Genomic DNA, 23,242 nt, shown 5'->3' with positions numbered 1-23,242 from the left:
ATTTGCCCTATTTTGGGGGGATATTCATATATTTCACTGTTCATGTATATGTCTGCGGACAGTATGTTGTCTCTCACACTTCCTGAGGACAGATACAATCCTTGGATATATAGATTCTGATGTGTAAAAATGCTTCCAGCCTCAAGGGTTTGGATGAGGAACTATGATCTGTATTACGGTGAAGCAGAACTTTATTAAAGTGATGAACAGGCATTCTCGCAGATGTTTTACACAGAGCATGAGAACTCTTCCATGGCACCTGCAGTCAGAGAAAGCATGGCATCTCTGTCAAAGACTGGAAGCTGATAGTGGAAAGGAGGCAACATTTACGCAGTGGTTTTCAATGGTTTGGTTTTGCACTCTTAAAAATGAACAACCCACTGGGCACTGGTAGCTTTTGCTATAATCCTAGCTACTCAAGAGGCAGAGATCTGAAGATCATGGTTTGAAGCTCGTCCAGGCAGGAAAGTTCCTGAGACTCTTATCTCTAATAAACTATATTAAGTGAAGTAAGCCACACTCAAAAAATAGGGTGCATGGTTTCCCCCATTTGTGGTCATTAGAATGTGCCTATAAATCTACAGATAAAAGATAAAAAAATTACACTTGGACAAAAGTGATTCATTTTATATATATATATATATGTATACACACATATAATAAGAAAAGCCACCAAAAAAATCTATCACTCAGATATCTACTAGTAAAATTATGATGTGATTACAGTCATTTTTCTCTTGAAATGGACTCTTATTTGAAAAACAGTGAGTCATATTTACATGTTTTGTAACCCGTATCTTCATGAAAACATGTCTTATGAATCTTTTCACTACACTTAAATATTTTTCTCTGACATTTTCAGTATATCAGTTTCCAGTTTATTACCCATGGTGAAAGATACATAAAGGTGTTAGAGAATAATGGTGTCACAGGTGCCTGGCACAGAACAGAAGTTCTGTAAAGGGCATTACTGAATAGATGCCAGGTTGAGCATCCTTTTGACTAGTTGAAGTACACTCCAACTCTTTAATCATCACCTCAGGGTAAATTCTGAAAGTGGGTCAAAGGCTAGGCAGGTCTTCCCAAAAAGTAAATAGTGACAGGGAATCACCCTTCCAAAATGTTTATCAAGTTATACTGCAGAGACTGGTGGTTTTTCAGTGGACTCTCATAGATTACTTTCTACCTCAAATGTTTTCTAAAGCTTGGCTTTAATACTCACAGACATTACTGTGAGTTCTGGTGGAATGAGTACTGGATTTGCTCTCCATTCTTGATCAATGACTTGAAAGAACTCAGCTCGTTATCAGCTGAAAGGTTTCACAGTTAGCATGCCTACCTTTTCCACAGTACTGTTGATATATCTGCAGACGTAGTCTAACCCTCTTGGTGACTGTACCTCCCTTAGAGTGTCTATGTTTGTCATGTGCCTATACATGTATACATAAAACACTCAAATATAATTGGAATGTACAAATCAAACAACTTTGTGGCAAAAATTCAGACAGATGGGAGGATAGAAGGAGCATCTCTAGGTCCGTTTGGGTCCTTGGTTGACTTATTTTTATAGATACAATGTAGGATACTGAAGGTTTGCTATCGTACTTAAAGACCTTAGGCTCTCAAGTAAGAAAATGACTGGAGTTGGCTCTACCAGTTGTTAGATAATATGATCTTGGGCTGGTTAATCTTTGTACTGGAAATAGCTTCCTCATAAAGATTTGGGTAGAAGAGGCCATGGTGGGATAGAAAAGGCCACGGTGGGAAAATGGCAGGCAGGAAAGCAGGAAGGCAGGAGAGAAGGTTAAAAAGCCACAGCCAGCTGTCCTGGAGTAATGGAAGGGAAAGTCCCAGCCATGGCCTGAGAAGTGATTAACTGAAAACGAAGCTATAGATCTCCCAAAAAGCTTACAAAAGAGTCTCTAAGTTTGGATTTACCATAGGTGAACAAGGAAGACACATCTATCACACTTGGATCAGATAAAATTAAAGAATTGTTCTGACTCTTGCTACCAAACCTTTTTCAATCGCAGCAGCTTTTAATAAAGAGAAAGATGATGAGCCAGAGGAAATATTCCAGAAGCAAAGATGAGGAAGAACACTGGCAGGGATAACCAACACCAATTGGACTAACCTCCTTCAGTAAAGGAGGGCCTGGGATTTCTGACGGCCAGAACCCATGGGAGTGAAGAAAACTGCCATCTTGGAAACATCCATGACCAAGACAATAAAATGATACATTTTGGAGCAGGACTGTGGATTGTAAAATAAAAGGAACTTCTCTTTTTTAAAGAATGTAATAAGATTATTGTATCTTCAGATCTACTTTTTTCTTTACATTTTTGAAGATTGTGTTGCATGAATAAACCAGAGTTATTTAGCTTTCATATTCAGATTTCAAGACATTTGCTAATTTTGTAGTTTCACAGGATGAGTTTTCAAAGTTTGAAATGAAAAAATTATTGTGAAATTTAAATAGAGCAATGGAACATGAGATGGATGAGATGTTTGGTAGACAGTCTAGCATATACTATGCTACATGCTGAATAAATATCGCCTGTTATTTCTTCATTAATTCCTTTTAGCTCCCCCCCACCCCTGCAACCCTATGGTGCTGAGGACCAAACTCAGGGCTTTATGTTTTTTAGGCAAGCACTCTTTCCCTCATCTAACTCTCCAACTCCCCCATCAATATTTTTGATGCATCCTAGAAAAAAAAGCCAAGGGTATGAGTACTAATAATAACAATAACAACTATTATTATTATTAGCTACTTTGATGTACATTAGTAGTAAAGGAAAAACACTCCACTCTCTATACAAAAAAATGAACGAATCAAAACTGAATTATATCTTATCTACGATTTAAATTATTTTCAAGTAACTTTGGTGCATATGTTTTGTTAAAATGTGTTTTATATGCACTACCATTTTAAAATTCAGTTGTGGCCGGGCACTGGTGGCTCACGCCTGTAATCCTAGCTACTCAGGAGGCTGAGATTTGAGGATCGCAGTTCAAAGCCAGCCCGGGCAGGAGAGACCGTGAGACTCCTATCTCCAATAAACCACCAGAAAACTGGAAGTGGCGCTGTAGCTCAAGCGGTAGAGCACTCGCCTTGAGCTGAAGAGCTGAGGGACAGCGCCCAGGCCCAGAGTTCAAGCCCCACGGACGACCAAAAAAAAAAAATTCAGTTGTGATTTGGAGCTATGTTTGAAATTAGTATCAAAATGTCCTCCCCTTTTAACAGGTAGGTGGATTAAAACTGTAAGACTAAAACATTTAAGGAGTTGGAGGCATGGCTCAGTTGGTAAGTGAGCTAGCCAATGAGCAAATGCATTAGGTACTAAGTTCAAGTCCTGATCTCAGACAAAAAAGAAAACATTTAAAATAGCAATTATAATAGTTATAGTTATTTTTTAAAAAGTCATCACAAAACAACTTTAGAACTATGTTGTTAGGGGCAACTTAATTCATGTTTTTTCCTTTTGCTTATACAGGAAGATTCCATTGTTTATTTAAAATTTCAAAATGACTCACACATGGTATTTAGACATGAGTGGAAAAGAAATTCACTTAAAATGAAACTTTTATATAGCCAGAACAATTCAAACAAAGTCTACAACTTGTTGATGTCTGTGTGAGAGAAAAGGGGGTATTTGTAAGTGAAAAAAACCTTTGAAAGGTGTTTTAAAATCACCAGAATCTGAAAAATAAACTTTTTGTCTCCAAACATATGTAGGGAAAAAAGCCCACAGGTATAAATAAACAGAAGAAATGTCATTAGCAAAATCTTACATCCTCACCTGTAAAATGAGGAGGCTGATATACTGGCCTCAAAAGTTTCCATCTCTGAAGGCTTTTTATGCTATTCAATACCATCCAGGCTTAAAGGATATATAGAAATATATACCTCCATATATAGAACTTATTTTTCTTTGCTCTGTATGACTACATGCTTTAAGTATTGTTACAACAAAGTCACTGAAAAATCATCTTTTGATGGGAATTCTTTTAAAAATTTTTGTTCTCTTTTAAGCCTTATTTTTTAAAGGTTTCCAGATGCTTATCCTCACAGATTAAACACAGCATGATGCAGACACTTACAATAATATCCACTGCTATGAAGCCAAGAAAAAAAAAAACTACTTTGAGATCTAACTGCCTATCACCTAAAGAATCACATCCGGGATTTTTCTGTTGCTATTAAGGTGTGATTCTCAGAAGTCATTTAGACACTACCTTGGTTCTCAGTAGCAACAATCGACCCTGCACTGTGTCAAAGCACATCAAATGCTGGCAATCCAGGCCTGGAACAAACAGGTTATTTCTCATTATGCGAATACATCATAAAAGGATGAACAGACTATAAATTGGAGGCTGAGTTCTGAATGTGCTAGGCAGCAGTATTGGACTGAAACAGTCATTCTAATTTCAAGAGACAATTCCAAAGTGGTTTTCAAGAAAAAGGACAAGGTATTTTTTAAAAAAAATATTTGTCCAATGTGAATGGACTGAGCTTGCCAAAAATGACTTTTTATGCTGGCATGTAATCTGTTAGAGGGAAGTCAGCCTGAGTCACTGGATACATCAAAGGTAGAATCCAGTGAATGGAATTACTGCAGGCTGTGTGAGCAAGCCAGATACCTGCATTCATCTGCCCACTGCTGGGATTTCAGCCTCCTTTTAATTACATTAAAGCAGCTGGTACCACTGGTTACTGAAGTCTTCAGATTACCTTGATTGCTCGGTCATTATCTCTAATCAGCTGCTTCTTCTCATCTTCAAACTTTTGTACAAGATCCTGGAGCCGCCTTTCTGCAGCAAGCTGCTGCCGGCTGCTTTCCTCTTTCAGAGAGGAAATGGTTGTCTGAAGTTCTGCTATGATCTAAAATGAAAACAGCATGCTATAACTTCAAATTCTTCAGTGAGAGGCATCTATTTTATATGTATTTATGCTTAACAAAAGAATGGATTTGGCAAAACTCTATCCCACAAACTAAACATTTTCAATTAACATATCATGCATTATAATGCATGAAATTCCACACAATGAAAGACTAGAATAAAATTGTGAATGGTGAACAACTGCTAAACCAAGTGTATTTGGAAGACATTTCCACTATAACATTCTTCAATATTTACTCATCAGAATAACATCTGTGATTTCAAAAATATGAAAAGCATCAGATTTTTATTTTGCTGAGAAATATAGTTATTAGAATAAGAAAAGCTATGTTGCCTTTCATAAATTTTTGAACTTTAATACCCAAAATAACAGAGGTCATTTCCATGGTCACCTAATTCTATACAATAACTTGTGAGTATTCACTAAAGTCTGCATATTGTGTTAAAGACTCCAAGTTCTGTGTCACTATTGTTAGATAAGTGTTATCACCTTTCTTTCATAAATGAAGAAACAGAGGCACAGAGAAAGGTCAGATATTTGACATGGTTGAAGATGACTTCCAACTAAGGAGACAGGCAAAAGGTGAAGCCCACAGATGTATCATTGCACTAATCCATTCCTCTAACAAGTGGATTTGACTTTTCAACAGGGTTTTGGTTTAAGGGAAGTTTATATTTCCAAATAGGTTGCTTTCTTCTTAACTGCTACATATTCATGACAGTTTATTTTGGTTTGCATCTTGCCATTTCAGAGACTCCAGAACTGTCTACATTTGAGAATTGGTTCCTTCCTGGACAGGGTTCACTCCAACTTCCCCAATGAACATGTGGAAAGAGATCTCTGATATTTAATGGGTCTACAGAGAGCTTTCCTGTTCCTTTGCTTTGGATGTCTCCATTTCCTTTCAAATTCAATTGTGATGACTTTTTGAAAGCAGGAAATGGTTGTTTCTTCTAATAAAAGAAACAGTATTAGAATATAATTCTGTTGGTGCTAAGAGGGGAGCCAGGTTACTTTTTGTCACTATTAATTGTAAACAAAACCAGGTCACAGCATCATAAAATAATAGAAACTTCATAGAGTCCTCAGAAACCCAGTCTGATAGAAATACTAGTTGTTTCTATTGAAATAAATAATAGCATTATACAGAATGTTTTTTATAAGTGTTCAAACTCACTGTAACCAAGTTTAGAACTGATAATCAAATATTAGGGTGACTGTGAGAAGATAAAGTGTAATAGCATTATGTTAATATTATTAAATGCAAATGAGAATCTTCTGCCACATACAGTGTGGAAGAACATTTACTGAGATAGCTTTCATCTGCTGCTTACATTGTGATTAGATGCTGCTTCCACTGTGGCATCCACTCAATTACATTTTCCTAGCACTTCTGCGAAACAGGATAGGTTGTTACAATAAGTATCAAAAACTGAAGGACAGAATAATCAACTCCCAGTTATAGAGCCAGAAGATGAACTGGGGGTAAGAAAGAGCCCCATTTCTTTGGATTAAACTGAAATTTAAAATTGATACCATATAGGAACAGAGATTCAAACAGTAAAAATAGTTCCATTTTTCAAGTTGCATAAACTAAAACTTTATGGAAGTGATAGGTTCAATTGTTTTGTGTGTATGTTTAGTTCTGACCAATTTAATCACATGTACACTTTTAATGTACTTTTAAGGTACATTAAAGTAACTTTTAAAGTAACCCCTACTTTTCTTCAATATATAAAGATTGGGATTAGCAAAAGATAAAAATATTTGAGGGCATTTCAAGTGATCACAAAGGCTTAAAATCATTTTTAAAAGATTTAGGAAAACAGCACATCAAAAAGAAACAAATGTAGCTTTTGGAGGAACTGAAAGTGGAATCCAGGATGGTCTGAGAAGAGCATACTTGCTTTTGTGCAGAAAATGAATCCTTATTTCTTAAGGGGTAGAAGGGAGATTCTTATAGGAGAAATAATGAGATTATATTTGGAAAGCTATATTCATGACTTGTGCAGGTGACACCAGGGAAAGGATGTCAAAACACTGGAGGTGAAACACTGGCTAGACAAATTGATTGATAGACTGACAGTTATGATGATGTAGAGCAGCAACATGGGTTTTAAGAATAAGATTTAATGTTTACATATTTTAGGACTGAGCATTAAACAGAATAAACAGATTAATGTACATGTTTTAGGTAAGGGACAAGGCATGATCTTTAGGCCTATGAGCCATAGAATTAGATAAGAAAATGGACTATTTTCACCTCAGTTCAATGCATATGACTAACACTCTATACATAGTTAAGTAGTAGAACTATAATTGTGGCAAATAAAAAAAACCTGGCAAATAGTATTGAGATAATCTAGCTTTTTCACAGAATAATATCATTAAAATGTGCCTAAAGAGAATGAAAGCAAATACATTGTATGTATTGTGACTATATCATAATAAAACCCTTCCAATTCTGATTGAATCCTAATTTAGAACTATAAGAGACTGCCAATGTTCCTACTCTGAATTGTTTATCCATGTGCTAGCTTCAGAAAAAGAATTAGAACATTTCATATAGTTATTAAAAATTAGTATCTTGGAAAACAAGAACTATTTTGGGCTGATAATGGCAGCAACCTAACCCATGGAAGAACACATGCATAAATGTTAGGGGTCTTATTTAAGATCCTAAAATAAAAGAATTCCAAACTGAGGATACATATAATCTTTAATTCATTCTGTTGTTTTTCAGATTGTGGTATAGTTTGAGATATTAGTTCCTAAAATTTTTCTGTGGAATGCAACAAACCAGACAAGCCATAGTTAGGAAGGGCAGGCAAGTATTGGAGTTCCTGACACACACAGAAAGCAGTGGCCCCTTGCTGCACCCTGTTTTCTGGCTGCTTCCCTGGGTAATGACAAGACCTTGAAGAGTAGAACACGTGTGGCACCTGTGTCTATGGGCACTAATCTGCATCCGATGGGAGAAAGGGAGCTGGTCCCTTGGCACTGAGTGGGCTTGATAGGCAGCTCACCTTCGGTCCTCTTCACATTTTCAGTGTGCATACTATTGCAAAATGGCACCATCTCTTTTTTACAAAATGACTATCAAATGACTGAGCTGAGTGAGGAATCTACATTAAAACTGAAAGGCAAGGTTAATATGTGATAGTGAAATAAAAGACACAAATATGTAATAAGATGGAGGTGTCATCTGGGATTGTGCCCAGAGACAGTGCCAGTGCTGAGAATGCCATGCAGATGATGAAAATCTCAGGAGGAGTCAGCTTCAAGTGTGCCCATGGTTTGTTGTACACACACTACTAAATCCTAAGGGCTTGATAAGATCTGAAAGATTATATAACTTCCTTTAAAGGAGGAAAGTATGTAAAATATGTTCCAAGTTTAACTGATGCTCTCTTAAATGCCAGTTCAGCCATCATCAATGAATGCACTCATTAATTTTTTGAGAGATTTTTCAAAGTCTGATAAACAGAATTAAGCAACTTTGCTTCTGGCACTTGCAACAGCATGATGAGATATGAGTTAGAGATTCCAGCAAACCAGAACTTGAAAGTGGAAAAAGTCAATCCATGCTTCTGGTTCTTAATGTTCATTTAAAAATAACCTGTTTCTCAGAATTGACTAGCATTGTAGACTAATGTTTCTTATGCCCGTTTATAGATATCAATATTAACAGCCATATTTACATGTATTCAGAGGTGGGAAAACAAAACAGGAGGTTATCCTTCTAAGAAAAAGTTGGGTCATCTTTTCTTATGCTACTAAAATCCTTCCTGAGGTTATTTTTCCTTTTCTTTCCCTTCCCTTCCCTTTGTTCGTTTGTCCATTCATTCCTTCCTTCTTTTTTTTTTTTTTTTGCTGGTCCTGGGGCTTGAACTCAGGGAGGGCCTGGGTGGCTAGCACTATACCACTTGAGCCATAGCACCACTTCTGGCTTTTTCTGAGTAGTTTATTGGAGATAAGTGTCTCATGGGTTTTCCTGCCATTGGCTAGCTTCCAATATGATCCTCAGACCTCAGCCTCCTGAGTAGCTAGGAGTACAGGTGTGAGCCACTGGCTTCTGGCTCTTTTTTCTTATTAGGTATCACATTAACCTTTCGTTTATAAAATAGTGGCTACAGTACATGAGAAATGTTACTGGCTGGCTTTTCAATCTCCTTCTCCTTCATGTCTTTACTTAGGAAAATAGCACCCAAATCTCATCAATTCTCCAATACTTTGTTGTTGTTGTTTTTTGTCAATCATGGGGCTTGAACTCTGGGCCTGGGCGCTGTCCCTGTGCTCTTCAGCTCAAGGCGAATGCTCTACCTCTTGAGCCACAGTGCCACTTCCGGTTTTCTAGTGATTTATTGGAGATAAGAGTCTCATAGATGTTCCTGCCCGGGCTGGCTTTGAACCGTGATCCTCAGATCTCAGCCTCCTGAGTAGCTAGGATTACTGGCACGAGTTCAATACTATCTGAAGAAATAATTCCTCCTTCCTTCCAGACCTTTTAAACTTTCTTCCCTGCTTCCTCTTTTCTCTATTGCAATTTTCATGCTACTACAAAATTGCTAACAGTTATGAAGCTCTTTAGTATGTATGAGGCATAGTGCATTTTGTCATTGTTCTACTTCATACTTAAAACAATCTCATGAGGTAAGTAATGCTTTCAACCTTTGACAAATAAGGAAACTGAATTCCAAAGAGGGCAGGTAAGCTTACTCAAGGACACACAGTGGTAGGACTGGCATCAAATCTCGGGTTGTAGAAAGCTCAGGCTTTCTTCCATATTAACTTACATTTAATTTGCTTTAATGTCATATAATCAGGCTACTTCATACATTCCTTTAGATAAACTTAAGTATTCCTGTTTACACTCTCATTACTTAAGCATTTTTATTAGTTATCTTATATCTCACTTTCAGTCTGCCTCTTCTGTTTAACATAAAGCAAAATAAGCAGAATGTAGGTGTATACCAGCCAGGAATTTTGGAATAGTAAGATTTCTTTAAGGCTGGGGCATAGCTCAAGTGATAGAGCACTTACTTACTTAGTAAGTGCAAGACCCTGAGTTCAAACTCCAGTACTACCTTCTCTCACCCACCAACAAATCCAGTTGATGGGAAGAATCTTTTTCAGTGAACTAAAAAGGACATTTCTTCATACTTTTTCCTCTAGATCATGACAACCAGGACATTATATTATCATCCTCTCTTGAATAAACATGTATAACTCTTTGTTTAAGCAAAGAGTTATGAGATGAGAGTAGTAGCAATGGGATGAGAGTAGTAGAACATAAACATTTTAGGAATAATTATAGATTTGAGGACATTTACAGATAACTGCCAATGAAGTTTTACCATATTAAAAATGTAAGGGGCTGGGCCTCAGGATCACCACATTGGAGTCAGACCCAGGCTGAGTCCTGGCTGAGTCACTCATTCATGTGATTTTGTCTCTCTGAGTCTCAGTTTTCTTAACTGGAAAAATGGGGCCAGTAAGAGTTTGCAACCTGTGTACTGTGAGTAAAGACTAACTATCAGCAGTTAAGAGTTCATAGCATTAACTATTACCATTTTGTTGTCGTATTGTTGTTAGTCCTACTATGTGATACTTAATTTTGCTTCTGCATACATGGAAAGACACCAAGACAAGCTGATTTAAAAAGGACTATATATGAAGCCTACAAACCAAATTGTTTAATTTCTCCATCTGCAAAGAAGATAAATAGGATTTACTTGTTCTAAAATCAATCATATCTCTAAAGAATGCTTGGGATTCCCTAAATGATAGTAGTGAATAACATTATAACTACTTATATAGTTATATTTCAAGTATTCAGTTGTTGGATCTTAGAGTAAAACTATAACACACAGCAAGAATAGATAAACTCACAATTCTTTTATTTTTCCCCAAAAGACTCAGAGTTGAACTGCTGATTTAACCTAGAGCTGTCATTTTGAATTATGCTGTCAAGTAGCCCTTAGGTGCAGTGAAATGGAATATTGCAGAAAAGCACAGATGGTATCAACACGCTTACATCACAATGTAGGTGTGTATCTCCTGTACTTCTGAAATGATTTCAGCCTGGGCTTGCTCAAGTGTACAGGCTGGTTTTACAACATTGGAGCATGAGAGAGAGATGTGGGGGGAGAAGCAGAAAGACAGAGACAGAGAGACAAAGGCAAAAAAAAAAACAGACAAAGACAGAGGCAGAGAGAGAGACAGACAGAGACAGAGACAGAGATAGAGACAGAGACAGAGGGTGTGTATTAGTTGAAATGGTTCAATATGCCATTTACTGAGAAGTAAATTTACTGAGAAGTAATTCAACTCTGAAGCATAAAGGCTTTGATGTGTTAGTTTTGTTTCTGCTTCTTGTATTAGTTTTACTTTGTTTTGTTTCTTTTCTTGATGCTTACCTGGGAAGATTTGGCAAGCTTCTGAGTATATTCCTTCTCAATCTGCTTCAGCCTGCTGTTGGCCTGAAAAACACACGCACATGAACACACACACACACACAGTGACCTGTGAGCTTGGTATATCTTCCACATGCCTATCACCAGGCAGCTGGGACACCCGCCAGCTGCACCGCCCTTCTGGGGCAGCCAGAAAACCACAGGGCTTGTCTTTGATCTTAGGCCAACTATTCATCACTTAAAAAGCTAAAGAAAAAAGAGATCTCTCCTGCCATTTATTAGACAAACACAAGACTTCTGTGGATAGAAAGAGAAAGGGAGGAGAGACAAAAATAGACACAGCAAAAGTGTGAAAGCTCAGAAGGCAAAGAAGGGGAAGAAGGAAGAAATGGGAGGAGAAATGCAGGAAAGGGGACAGAAAATTGAAAGAGGAGGAAAAGAAGTTGGCAAATTTAATACTCTTTCACATCAGCTTAAAAATAAAAGCAATAGGTACTCCTGGACAAAGGCAGATATGAGAATTTTGGATTCAATAAGCAAAGAGTTGAGCCCCGACCCTGCCCAACACAGACCTGTCCTTTGAAGTGACAAATATATCTAAATCAAACAGAGTAAGTCCACATTGCTTAGAACTTGATTATTCCTATGTTCTTCAAGCTCTAATCCTTTGGATGTAACCCATGTTTTGCTCTCTGGAAGTGTTTGGGATCTTCACTTTTATCAGTGCTCAGAAAGCTCACAGTGACATGCCCTAGATGGATCCCTTTTCCTGTCAATTATATAGTTTTACAGTCTTCATTTTTGGGAAAACTTTGAGTCATTACTCTCATAATGTTCTACATCCTGTCTATGCATCTGCTTGCATCTCTCTGTCTAATCTGATTTTTATACCTCTAAGTTTGTATTTTAGGTCATGGTCCTGGGGGCGTGAACCCAGGGCCTGGCTGTTGTCTCTGAGTGTTTTTGCTCAAGGTGCAAACACTGTCTCATGAGCTACTGTTCCATTGCCAGCTTTTCTGGTAGTTAGTTGGAGATAAGCATCTCATAGACTTTCCTGCTTAGGCTGGCCTTCAAAGGCAATCTTCAGATCTCAGCTTCCTGAGTAGCTAGGATTATGAGTCACCAGTGTCTGGCTATTTTTTTTATGTCTACTTTAAAACCTCATCTTGTATCAAAAAAGATTCTGACAGCATCATTATAATGTCTAAGGAAGATTTTTTGTTCTTTAAAACAGCAGCATAACCACAAATGAGGAAACAGACATTGGGAGGTTAGGTAATCTGCCCAGCATCACACAGCGAGGAAGTGATAGGACAGGACATAGTCCTCATCCTCCCCCCTGGCTGCAGAGCCCAAGGCTCTATCCACCAGAGCACAGTGTATAATGCCTCACAGGGTAGTTCTGGTATTTCTTGAGGTCACTAATCTATCTACCTATCTAACCTGTCAACAACTATGTGTGCGCCTATCCACATATATACTTAAAGGTTTTTCAGTTCACCAAAGGGTGTTTTGTCAGAGTTCCCTTATTTACTTTGTCTTTCACTTCAGGCACTTTTCTCAAATGTCTAGCATTCTTTAGTGTGCTTTCTTGTTTAAGGTGAGATCTTATAAAACTGGCTGGAAGCAGCTCCGATCTATACAGCCTGTGGATGGTTGGATGTCCCATGGTATGTTTCATTGGTGCTTTGTTCTCCTGTGCCAGTCTCTTCATGGGCTGATCCTTCAGGGTAAGAACTGGCAGCATAGATCTGGCTCCTGGTCTGCAAAAGGGTGCTTGGCTATTGAAGCTGGCCATTCTTGCACAATTCTGTCTTCATTTTTGCCCTCAACTCTACCTAAGAACCCTCCAGGAACAATTGAAGGGTAGGGCAAAGTGAATGAGATAAGATGGGTAATCTTGTCATTTGTTTGTTTCTTATCCATTCCCTAAATCCATTTAAAGACTTACTTATTCCCCATCTACTCCATACCTCATCCCTCCAATTCCTCAAGATTCCCTAAAGTTGAGCAACATGGATGATTCTGCTGCTTGTAATAGGTATATTGTCTTTTCTCCCAAAAGCTATTCATATTTTGTTATGCTTAGTTAGGCCAAGTCCATTTTGAATCAGTCCTTTCTGAAGTTCAAAAATGCTGTAATTTCTTATATGTACCACCATTATCTCTTCTCTCTGTCACTGCAAAAAGTGTACTATATAAATACAAATGCCTGGATTATCCTGAAGTTTTGACTTCATTCATTTGGTATACAGACCAGGTACTGCAATTAAAACAAATCTCTGCAGCTATTTCTAATGTTTAGTCAGGGTTAAACTAAGGTTAAAAACCACTGTTTATGTTCTTCTCAATTTCTTCCTCCTTCCATCACCTTCCTTCTTAAAATTTGGGAGACAAGCACTCCATTACTGAGCTATATCCCCAGCCCCTCTTTTCATTTCATTCTTTGCACTTTAACAGGACTTCCTCAGAGAGTGGAGACAAACAAGTGATTCTGTCTACCATGTTTACCTGGCAGTGATTTATTTCACTGTCACAATGAGAGGAAGAAGACACTTACTCTGAGTTCGTCCCTATATAGCACAGGCTGAACTCCTGACATCTAGTTTACGTGTCTCTTCTGCTAGTTTGTGGGACCCTGAAAGACAGGTACAAGTCCTTCACATATTGCTTGGCACAAATATGTTCATTTAAAGGATGAAAAAGATACCATATACAGCCCTTTTTCTTAATATTGCCCAACCCCATACTTCTGAAATTAACTTTTCATAACCATATGTTCCATGCACTTAAGTTCAAAAGCAATTCTTCGTGGACTTCATTCTATAAATCTCTGCATCTACACTCCCATTGAGTGCACAGGGTAGTTTTGTTTTTCTCCAGAGTAGATGGGGCATGTGACTGTTGCTATTTTTCTAGTAAGTGTCGGACTCAATACCAGCTCAATGATTAATAAGGACCCTCTCCATTACAGAATTAGAGCCTCAAGAACCTCTTGAGGTTTATTGGTCTTGTTTCACATTCTGCCAATGTTACTTATCACAAAATGCTCAAAGAAGTATTTGTTGCTTTTAAAGTAAATACTCATTGAGCTCTTACCATGTGCAAGGCACTATTCTAAGTGCTTTAAAAACATTTACTCACTAGAAAATCCACAAATTAATTACAGTGTCATAAAGAAAGAGTTAGTTCTCCAAGATGCTGGTCAGTAAAGAAAGACTATGTGCCAGCAGCAGTTCCTCTGCAGGGACTGTGGCTGGCTGGCTCTTGAATCTCAGTAACCCAAACCAGTTCCTTCATAGCAAAACAAATGACTCATTCCTAAATTCTAGAACTATAGCATTGAACACATAAGCAAGAATCTCTTCCTACCTCTATGAAATGTTTATCCACTAGAGTAAATAGCACAATTTTTGTGGAGCTTGATGGTACACAACTGTAATACCTGCTTCTCAGGAGATGGAGGTAGGAAGATTGTGAATTTGAAGCTGTGAAAAGTTATCAAGACCCTATCTTATGTGGTTCAAGTGATAGGACATTTGGCTAGCCCGAGTGATAACATACCTTTTAAAAGTAATATTTTAGATGGTTTGATTGCCATAGAGAAAGATAAAGTAGGCAAAGAAGATGATGAAGGGTAGGGAAATGATGAAAGGTAAGAGTGCTTTGTAATTTCATAAACATGAAAGTCTTAGCAGGTCTCTTTGAGAGGGCAATAGTTGAGTAAATACTTGCAGGAGATGAGGAAGTCATGGTGAACTCCAGGGAGAGAACATCCAGGCCCCAGAAAGCGTTGATGCTAGAACCCTGAGACAGTAACCAGCAAACCATGGAAAAAGCACAGTGCAGAGGACAGTGTTGCTGAGTCAGATGCAACATCTTCCATGAGCAACATATATTTGAGAGAGAACAGGGGTTGGGGAATCTCACATGGGACTGCTGAGATTTGGTTGTTGTTTGTTTCTTTGTTTTGCGCAGGTACTGGGCCAGGAACTCAGGGACTCATGGTCTTCCTTGCTTTTTCACTAAAGGATGTGTGCTTTACCATTGAGCCAGAGCCCACTTCCAACTTTTTGCTGATTAATTGGAGATAAGTATCACAGACTTCCCTGATCAGGCTGGCAACCCTCAGATCTTAGCTTTCTGAGGAGCTAGTATTACAATGTGAGTCACCAGTGCCTCGCTAGGAATAGGGATTTAATATGAGTAAGAAGTGTTCTAAAAAGATCAGCATAGATTCTGTTCAAGCTAAAAATCCAACAAAGAAGGCAACTGGGAGGCTACTGCAAATAATACAGGATGGCAACAGAGGAGGTGAGAGCAGTCAAATTCCATTAAAAAAAACTGACAGGAGAACCAGCTGAATAGGTTGCATTACAAAAAAGATAATAGAGAAAGACTTCAAGAATTGTCCTAAGCAACTAGAAAATAAGATTATTATTATTTGACATGGGAAAAACTATGGATGGAATAGATTTTTTAGGAAAAGATCCACTAATCAGTTTGGATGTATTAAGTTTGGAGATGTTTATTAGACATTCATTATTGAGATGGGACAAAATGGGGACAAGACTGTAGAGGAGGTGAGTGAGTGAAAAGAGGTGGAGGAGGAAGAGAAGGAGGAGGAGGAAGAGGAGGAGGATTTTTCTGTATGATAACAGGGAACTAACAGTACATCTGTAGGCTGATGGGAATATTCTAGCAGTAGAGAGGGAAACACAGATAACACCAGATATTTACTTAAGATATATCCTTAAAGGAGAGAGAATGTGTTATAGTAAACAGTACACCCCTACATTCATAGGTAGAAACCCTAACTCATTTCCATTGTCTAATCCACCAATTAATGTATTTTGTGATGGTCCTCTGGGAAGACTAATACAGGATACAATCCCGAGTTCCAGGGGTAGGAGATGGCTTTGGCTAGGAGTGCAGGCTAATGATTCCCAGAACAGTGGTGAAAGGTTCAGATTGCTTCCACTTTTCCATGAGAGGAATGGTACATCATCTGGGCTTGAGAACTGTATACAGACTGTGGAGAAATATACAGTGAGATACAAGATGAAGTCATTTAGATGAGAAAGAAAGGGCCTGGGAAATATAGTATAAGTCTCAGGATTTTAGGAAGTATTAGGGTTCACTGGAATATTCAATACTGCAGATAAAGTGAGACTACTTTGTATTAAATACTCTAACAGTACTTTGGAGCTGAATAAGAATAATTGAAAAATACTTTTCATTTCTCTATATAAATTAGATTAGGCTTAACTATTTTAAACTAAGTCTTAAAGCTCAATGGTGCACATCTGTAATCCCAGCACTTCAGCGGCTGAGGTAAGAAGACAAAGAGTTTGAGGCTAGCTTGGGCTATAAAGTAAAACACACTCAAAACCAAAATAAAACAAAAGGCTTAGGACTAGAGGTGTGGCTCAAGTGGTACAGCATCTGCCTGGCAAGGACAAGGCTCTGAGATCAAACCCTAGTACAATCAAAAATAACTAACTGAATGAATAGCTCTAATTTCTATATAGAAATCTTACTCTCTTCCTCCTCCTTCTCTCTCTTCCTTTCTCCTTCCCTCCTTCCCTCTCTTCACTTCTCTCTCCCTCCCTCCTGGGCATGAGGGGCTTGAACTCTAGTACTCTATCACTTAAGCTACAGCTATTTTTTTTTGTGGTTAATTGGAGATAAGAGTCTCAGAAACTTTCTTGCCTGGGCTGGCTTTGAACTGTGATCCTCAGAAGATCTCAGCTTCCTATGTAGCTAAGATTACAGGCATGAGCTTCCAGTACCTCACTAGAAACATAATTTTCATACCATCACCTGCAGGATATCCTGAACAGAGGTAACAACAAGAGAAGAAAAACAGCAATTTTAAAGTAAGCCTTGTCTTCTGTCTAAAATTAATATAGCTACTTTTGCTCTCTACCATTTACTTTTAGTCTAAGTATACTCAAGGTAGGTTTCTTGTAGACAATATAGAGTTGAGTCTTGTTTATTTTTCCATTTTGACAACTTCTGTCTTTTAATTGGCATGTTTAGGCCACTGACATTTAAAGTCATTACTAAAGCCAGGTGCTGGTAGTTCACACCTGTAATCCTGGCCACTTAGGAGGCTGAAATCTGAGAACAGAGCTCAGGCAGACAAATCCATGAAACTCCAATTAACAAGCAAAAAGCCAGACATGGAAATTGGCTCAATTGTAGAGAACAAGCTAACCCATTGGATCAGTGTCTGAATAATTAGTACTTGTTTTAATTCACTGCTTTTTTTCATTCCTATTTCTGTTTTCCATTCTTTTTCTGCCTTTTGTGATTTACAGGGAGCATTTTTTGTGTATAAATCTATTTTCTCTCCTTTCTTAGCCTATCAGTAATAATTTTAATTGTTAGTGGTTTTCCTAAAGTTTGAAATATATTTTACTTTCAAGTAATACTGAATAGGTAGGTAGGTGAATGTCTTATGTAGCAAAATACTAATTTCCTACTTCCTGAGATTATTTCACATACATAAAAGTCTGTGTAAGTACAGGATCACTTTGGCTATTACTACTTTGAATCTGTTAAGAATATTTGTTGGGCTGGGAAGGTGGCTCAGTGGTAGAGCGCTAGCCTTGAGCTGAAGAGCTGAGGGACAGCGCCCAGGCCCAGAGTTCAGGCCCACGACTGGAACCCCCCCCCCCAAAAAAAAGAATATTTGTTAATGATAAAAAAAACTTTGTTTTACTTTTCTTTTTTATACAAGTTTATAGCCTATATTATTTTACTTCTAAAGAAATTCTTTGACTATATCTTATAATACATGATCTATTGACAACAAACTTCCTTAATTTTTGTTCAAGAATGAATTTGAATTTCTCCTTCACCTTAGAAGAATATTTTTTCACAGCAGTGAATTCTACACTTGTATGGGGTTGTCTCAGTACTTTAAATATTTTGTTCCACATTTTCATAATTGCAGGTTTTCTTAGAAAGTGGACACCTACCTCTTATATCCATCAAATTTTGTCTTTATTGCTTTATCTTTTATATTTTTATAATATGTTTTGGTATAGTTTTGTTTTTTGCATTTATCCAAGTTAGTATTCTCTATGCATCGTGTGGTTTGGTGTCTCTCCAAATTTTCAGGCAACAGCTAGCCCTGTGAGCTCGTTTCTCTGCTATGCAGTTTGCATAGCATTTTACTTGGTAGATGAGAACTGTCAACCACTTTATATACGGACTGAAATTTACACGTCTGAAAACAATTCCCAGAGACAAAGGGCAAATTTAGTGAATAGTGAGTAGTCTTAGTAGTTACTGAGACAATACCACACCCTTTAACATATGTGTAATTGTATCCCAGAAGGAGAAGGTTTAAGAAATACTTGAGAATGTTATGGTCGATAAATTTCCAAATTGAAAAAAATTCTCTACAGCCACAAGCCCAAAAAATAATTGAACAAAATATGACAAACATAAAATACCACATCAAAATAAACTATAATAAAATTATAGAGAACAAGAAGGATAATATCTTAAAAGCAGTTAGACAACCCATATATTAAAAAGACACATTGATGATTTCACATTTATGTTATTCAAGTCAGAAAAAAATGAGTACTTAAGATATTCTTTCAAGAAAATATGTCAATATAAAACTACATATCTAGGGCAAATATCCTTTCTAACTTAAAGTAAAAAAAAAAAAAACAACAGGGCTGGGAAGGTGGCTCAGTGGTAGAGTGCTTGCCTTGCATGCATGAGGCCCTGGGTTCGATTCCTCAGCACCACATATGCAAAAAGAAAAAAGCCGGAAGTGGCGCTGTAGCTGAAGTGGTAGAGCGCTAGCCTTGAGCTGAAGAGCTGAAGGACAGCGCCCAGGCCCAGAGTTCAGGCCCCACGACTGGACCCCCCCCCCAAAAAAAAAAAACCAACAACAACAGAATTTCAAAGAAAAATTCTGGTATATAGAAACCTGGCTAGACACCAATGATTAAGTACACACACACACACACACACACACGATATACTTTTTATTTTCATTTTCAAGCTTCTTTAAATGACAAATTGTTGTGAAAAGCAATATTAAAGCAGTATAGTATGGGTAATATTTGCAGAGACAGGAAAAGAATAGGGAAATGAGAGCATGAAATTTGAAAGGAAATTACAATTCATACTTGATGTACCAACAGTAAGTAAAAAAGTAGGCTACAATTAAAGCATATTTTGTAAAATATATCAACAACTGAAAACCTAACTAAGACTTTTATGAGTTAAAACTCAAAGTTTTGATTCATAGAAGTGGTAGAACAATTCTAACTATGCATGTACCTAAATCTAAGTGGTTCAAAATACATAAAGACTGACAGAACTAAAGGAGACATAAGCAAACTCACAAGGAGGAGAATTCTCACTGAGGAGAATTCAATACTTTCTCAGAAACTGACAGAACAAGCAAATACAAATTATTTAAGAATGCTATCAACTCACCTGATGGATCATATTCTAGGCCATGAGACAAATTATAATATAAAAGGGACTGATCTTATACAAAGTATATTCTCTCTGGCTGAAACAAAATTAAATATGAAATCATGATGGAAATGTATCTCATTCTCCAAGTATTTGAAGAGTTGAAGAAGTACATAGTAATACTCCAAAATTCTAAGAAGAATTTTAAAAGGAACAGAAAATACTTTTAGATAAAATAGAAGCATGTATTTATGGAATGCAGCTAAATAATTTTTAGTTTTAAATTCACATTTACTAACAAAAAGAAAAGTTATAAAGTGATATAAGGCTGAAGATAAAAAACAGCAACATATTAAATGTAAGACAAACAAAACAAATAATAAAATGGCAAAAATTAATACAAAAAAAACAAAAAAAGGAAAATCAATGGGCCCAAACAGTATTTTTTTAAAGAACGAAGATGGTAAATTTCTTGATACAGTAATTAGAAAATAAAGACAAAAGTTACCCACAGCAAGAATAAGAGGGCCATCTTTACCAGATTCTATAGACATTAATATGATAGTAAAAATATTAACACAGTATGAATTTTCAGTAATTTAAACAAAATAGATGAGTCTCTGAAAGGATACAATTACCATAATTAACTCAAGAAAAAAGGAGAAAACTCAAGACCTCTCTCCTTTCTCTCTCTCTCTCTCTCTCACGTGTGTGCGCGTGCGCGTGCGCGCGCGCACAGACACACACACACACACACACACACACAAATACATCCTTATATCCACTCCCAAATGCTTTCACAAATGAGTTACATCAAACATCTAAGAAAGAAATAATACAAAGTCCCCATAAATTCTTGCAGAAAATAAGTAGGCAGAAATTGCATCATGATAGTTGATCAAAGTAGTAATATCACTCCAGCCAAATGTGAATTGTACTTTTTGTACTTGTGTTGAAAACCACACATTATTAGTTTTCTTAGTCTCCTTTCACATTAGCAAGATTTTCTTGTACAGTGACTCACTTCCATGTGACAATTAAGAGATCAGTTTTCCTCCTATGAACATATTATATACCCTAACATGTATTCATGTACTAACATGTACACACACAAATTTTTCTGAAAATCTGATATAACCCTGTGAACAGTGTCACTTTCACCAATACTACTACGTTAGGCACCATATACTTATAGAGAAGTAAAAGACAATGCATATGGGAGGAGATAAGTCAATACATAAAATACTGCATAATAGGAGTCATGAAAGAAATAGAGATGGTGTTTTTAAAGAGGAAATATATCGTACGGGAGGTGAATATTAAAAGTAATGATGATGACACTGACAACTATGACAGCAACAACAAACAAGTAATTAATTTTTCTCTTACTCTACTGAACTAAATGCTTTATGCATACTGACACAACTAGACCTCTTGAAAAGTTCAGAGGTAGTTGCTATTATCATCCTCACTGAAGCTGAGAGCAGATGTTAGAAAATATGTCAGAGGTTATCCAGGTATGGATGAATAGGAATCAACTGACAGAAAAGGAGAAGTAAATGCAGCCACCTGCAAGGTACCGGAGCGTGCAGAGCAGGGGTGGGTTTTGCGGAGCATGGGGTTTCTGAGCTACCGGGCTTTCTTTTCTTCCTTCTTAGGCATAGGAGGCACACATCTTGAAAAGGTTATCCTTCCCTCTGCCTCCATTGTCATTGACTTATTAGTTCAAGAAATATTTACTGAGCTCCTTGGTGACTACCCATTCTTTACTTAATGCCCTGAAATTTGACCCTGTCCCCTCTATTCAATTCTCTAATGACCTTTTCACTGCTGTAATAAGAGGTCATTTTTAATAATGTTCTTTTTTTCTGATTTTAAGGGTAAATAAGGATTGTGGTGATTGTTATACAATTCTTTTAGTTTATTAAAAATCATTGAACTACACATTGAAAGCAAGAACTTTTTGGTATGTAAACTACAATAAAGCTATTTTTATCTTAAAATGAAAATAGATGAGTAGAAAAAAAGGAATACATAGGATAAAGCCTGTGAAATATTTTGATGATTTTTTCTGAACAATATATTTTTGTAAGTTTTCCTCTTTGCCGGTCCTCCTTGCTTGGCATTCTGTCTTTACAACATTACAGTGAAGGATGACACAGTAAACTGCAGGGGAAACTAAGGGTAAGTTTGGGGGTTAGCACTATATGCCCACTGGATGAGTCTACCATGCTTGGTTTTACCCTACCTGCTTCCCTACTTTCTCCCTAACCCCCACCTAGAAAAGTACCCAAGGCCAGGGGTCTGGAAGTCTGAAGTGCAGAGGAAAGTGTTTATCTGTGTCTCCCCTAAGTAGGCCCCATTTTTTGTCAAGCCTTCTGACATAAACGTGGGAGAGGGGGAAAGACAAAGCGGTCACATAGGTAGAAGTTACTCTGAGAACAGAAGATGCCGTGTGTTCCCAGGCCAGGAGGCCAGAGGCTGCTGACCTCGGATGGGTTCTTACCCTCACCCATAGGCTTTCTAAGTAGTGCCTCAGAAGTTCAGCACCACTGCTGTTCCCAGTTCCCTGTGGGCTCAGCAATATTCCCCAGAAGGGAGAATGTAAAATTCCCTGCATGTTTGAGAACAGTGTGGAAGTAGCTAAGAGAATGCTGGCTTGGGCTTTCAAAGAGGGATGGATGTGTAAATGACAGTAGATATCTGGCTAGTAGATGATATGCCAGATCAGAGGCCCTACCTCACCCACCACAACTGACATGACAGCAATTGGGGCCTTCCTGCCATCTGGGCAGGTGGACAGTGGCGAGGCTCAGGTTACTGAGGACAAGTTTCAAGTTTCTGCTCTACCACTAAGCAGAGGTTCAAGACAGAAGCTGAGACTAGAGTAAAATTTTTACATTTGAGTCAACAGCTGAAGATCTGTAACAGGTATATCACTCTTAAAGAGTTATGACAATACTGGTGATATTTGGCTGAGATCCTGGCTTGCTATTATGCCTCTTCACAAAGGAGACAGGAACGAAAGCAATGGAAGTCACTTTATTACAGGCTGCACTGGTGCCCAGTAACCTTGATGTGGTGAGTGGGCTGTGCCTCCGAGGCTCCAGAAATTGGGACAACCTCCTTCCAAGCTTAAATGAACATTTAACCATACTTTGGCCAACTCCAGGGCTTAGTAACCTGAAGTAACATCAAGCTGCTTAGATTTAAGGAGAGTGGATTTGGAAGCAGAGGAAGACAAGGCTATGCGTAGAAGACACAGGGGTGCTGCCAATCAGCAAGCACTGCCAGGTAATCTGTTCATTCCTACCTGCTCTATCCCTGTACCTGAGAAAGAGAAATGAGCTGGAAAGCAAAGCATTTTCATCAGTTTCCCTTATATCCCACTGTGTCGTAAATAAAACAACTTCCCATTTAATTAAATTATTCCAAAATCAATTTGTGTGTGTGTGTGTGTGTGTGT

The 23,242-nt window shown here is 37.6% G+C and overlaps 1 protein-coding gene across 1 annotated transcript in view; it reads right to left on the bottom strand.

The window, feature by feature from the left end:
* The window catches only part of Cep112 (centrosomal protein 112kDa), a 338,584-nt gene that overhangs the window by 73,676 nt on the left and 241,666 nt on the right, over nt 1–23,242 (bottom strand). Inside the window, exons 22-23 of the mRNA XM_013008835.1 lie at nt 11,326–11,388; nt 4,736–4,885 (exon numbers count right to left, since the gene is read on the bottom strand). Of these exons, the coding sequence (XP_012864289.1) occupies nt 4,736–4,885; nt 11,326–11,388 (213 nt within the window). The remainder of the gene's footprint in view (nt 1–4,735; nt 4,886–11,325; nt 11,389–23,242) is intronic.

This window comes from Dipodomys ordii, unplaced genomic scaffold, assembly GCF_000151885.1.
Source record: "Dipodomys ordii isolate 6190 unplaced genomic scaffold, Dord_2.0 Scaffold7, whole genome shotgun sequence".
Classification (NCBI taxonomy): domain Eukaryota; kingdom Metazoa; phylum Chordata; class Mammalia; order Rodentia; family Heteromyidae; genus Dipodomys; species Dipodomys ordii.
The sequence above is the reverse complement of the archived record's forward strand: the minus strand, read 5'-3'. Positions and strand labels throughout refer to the sequence as shown.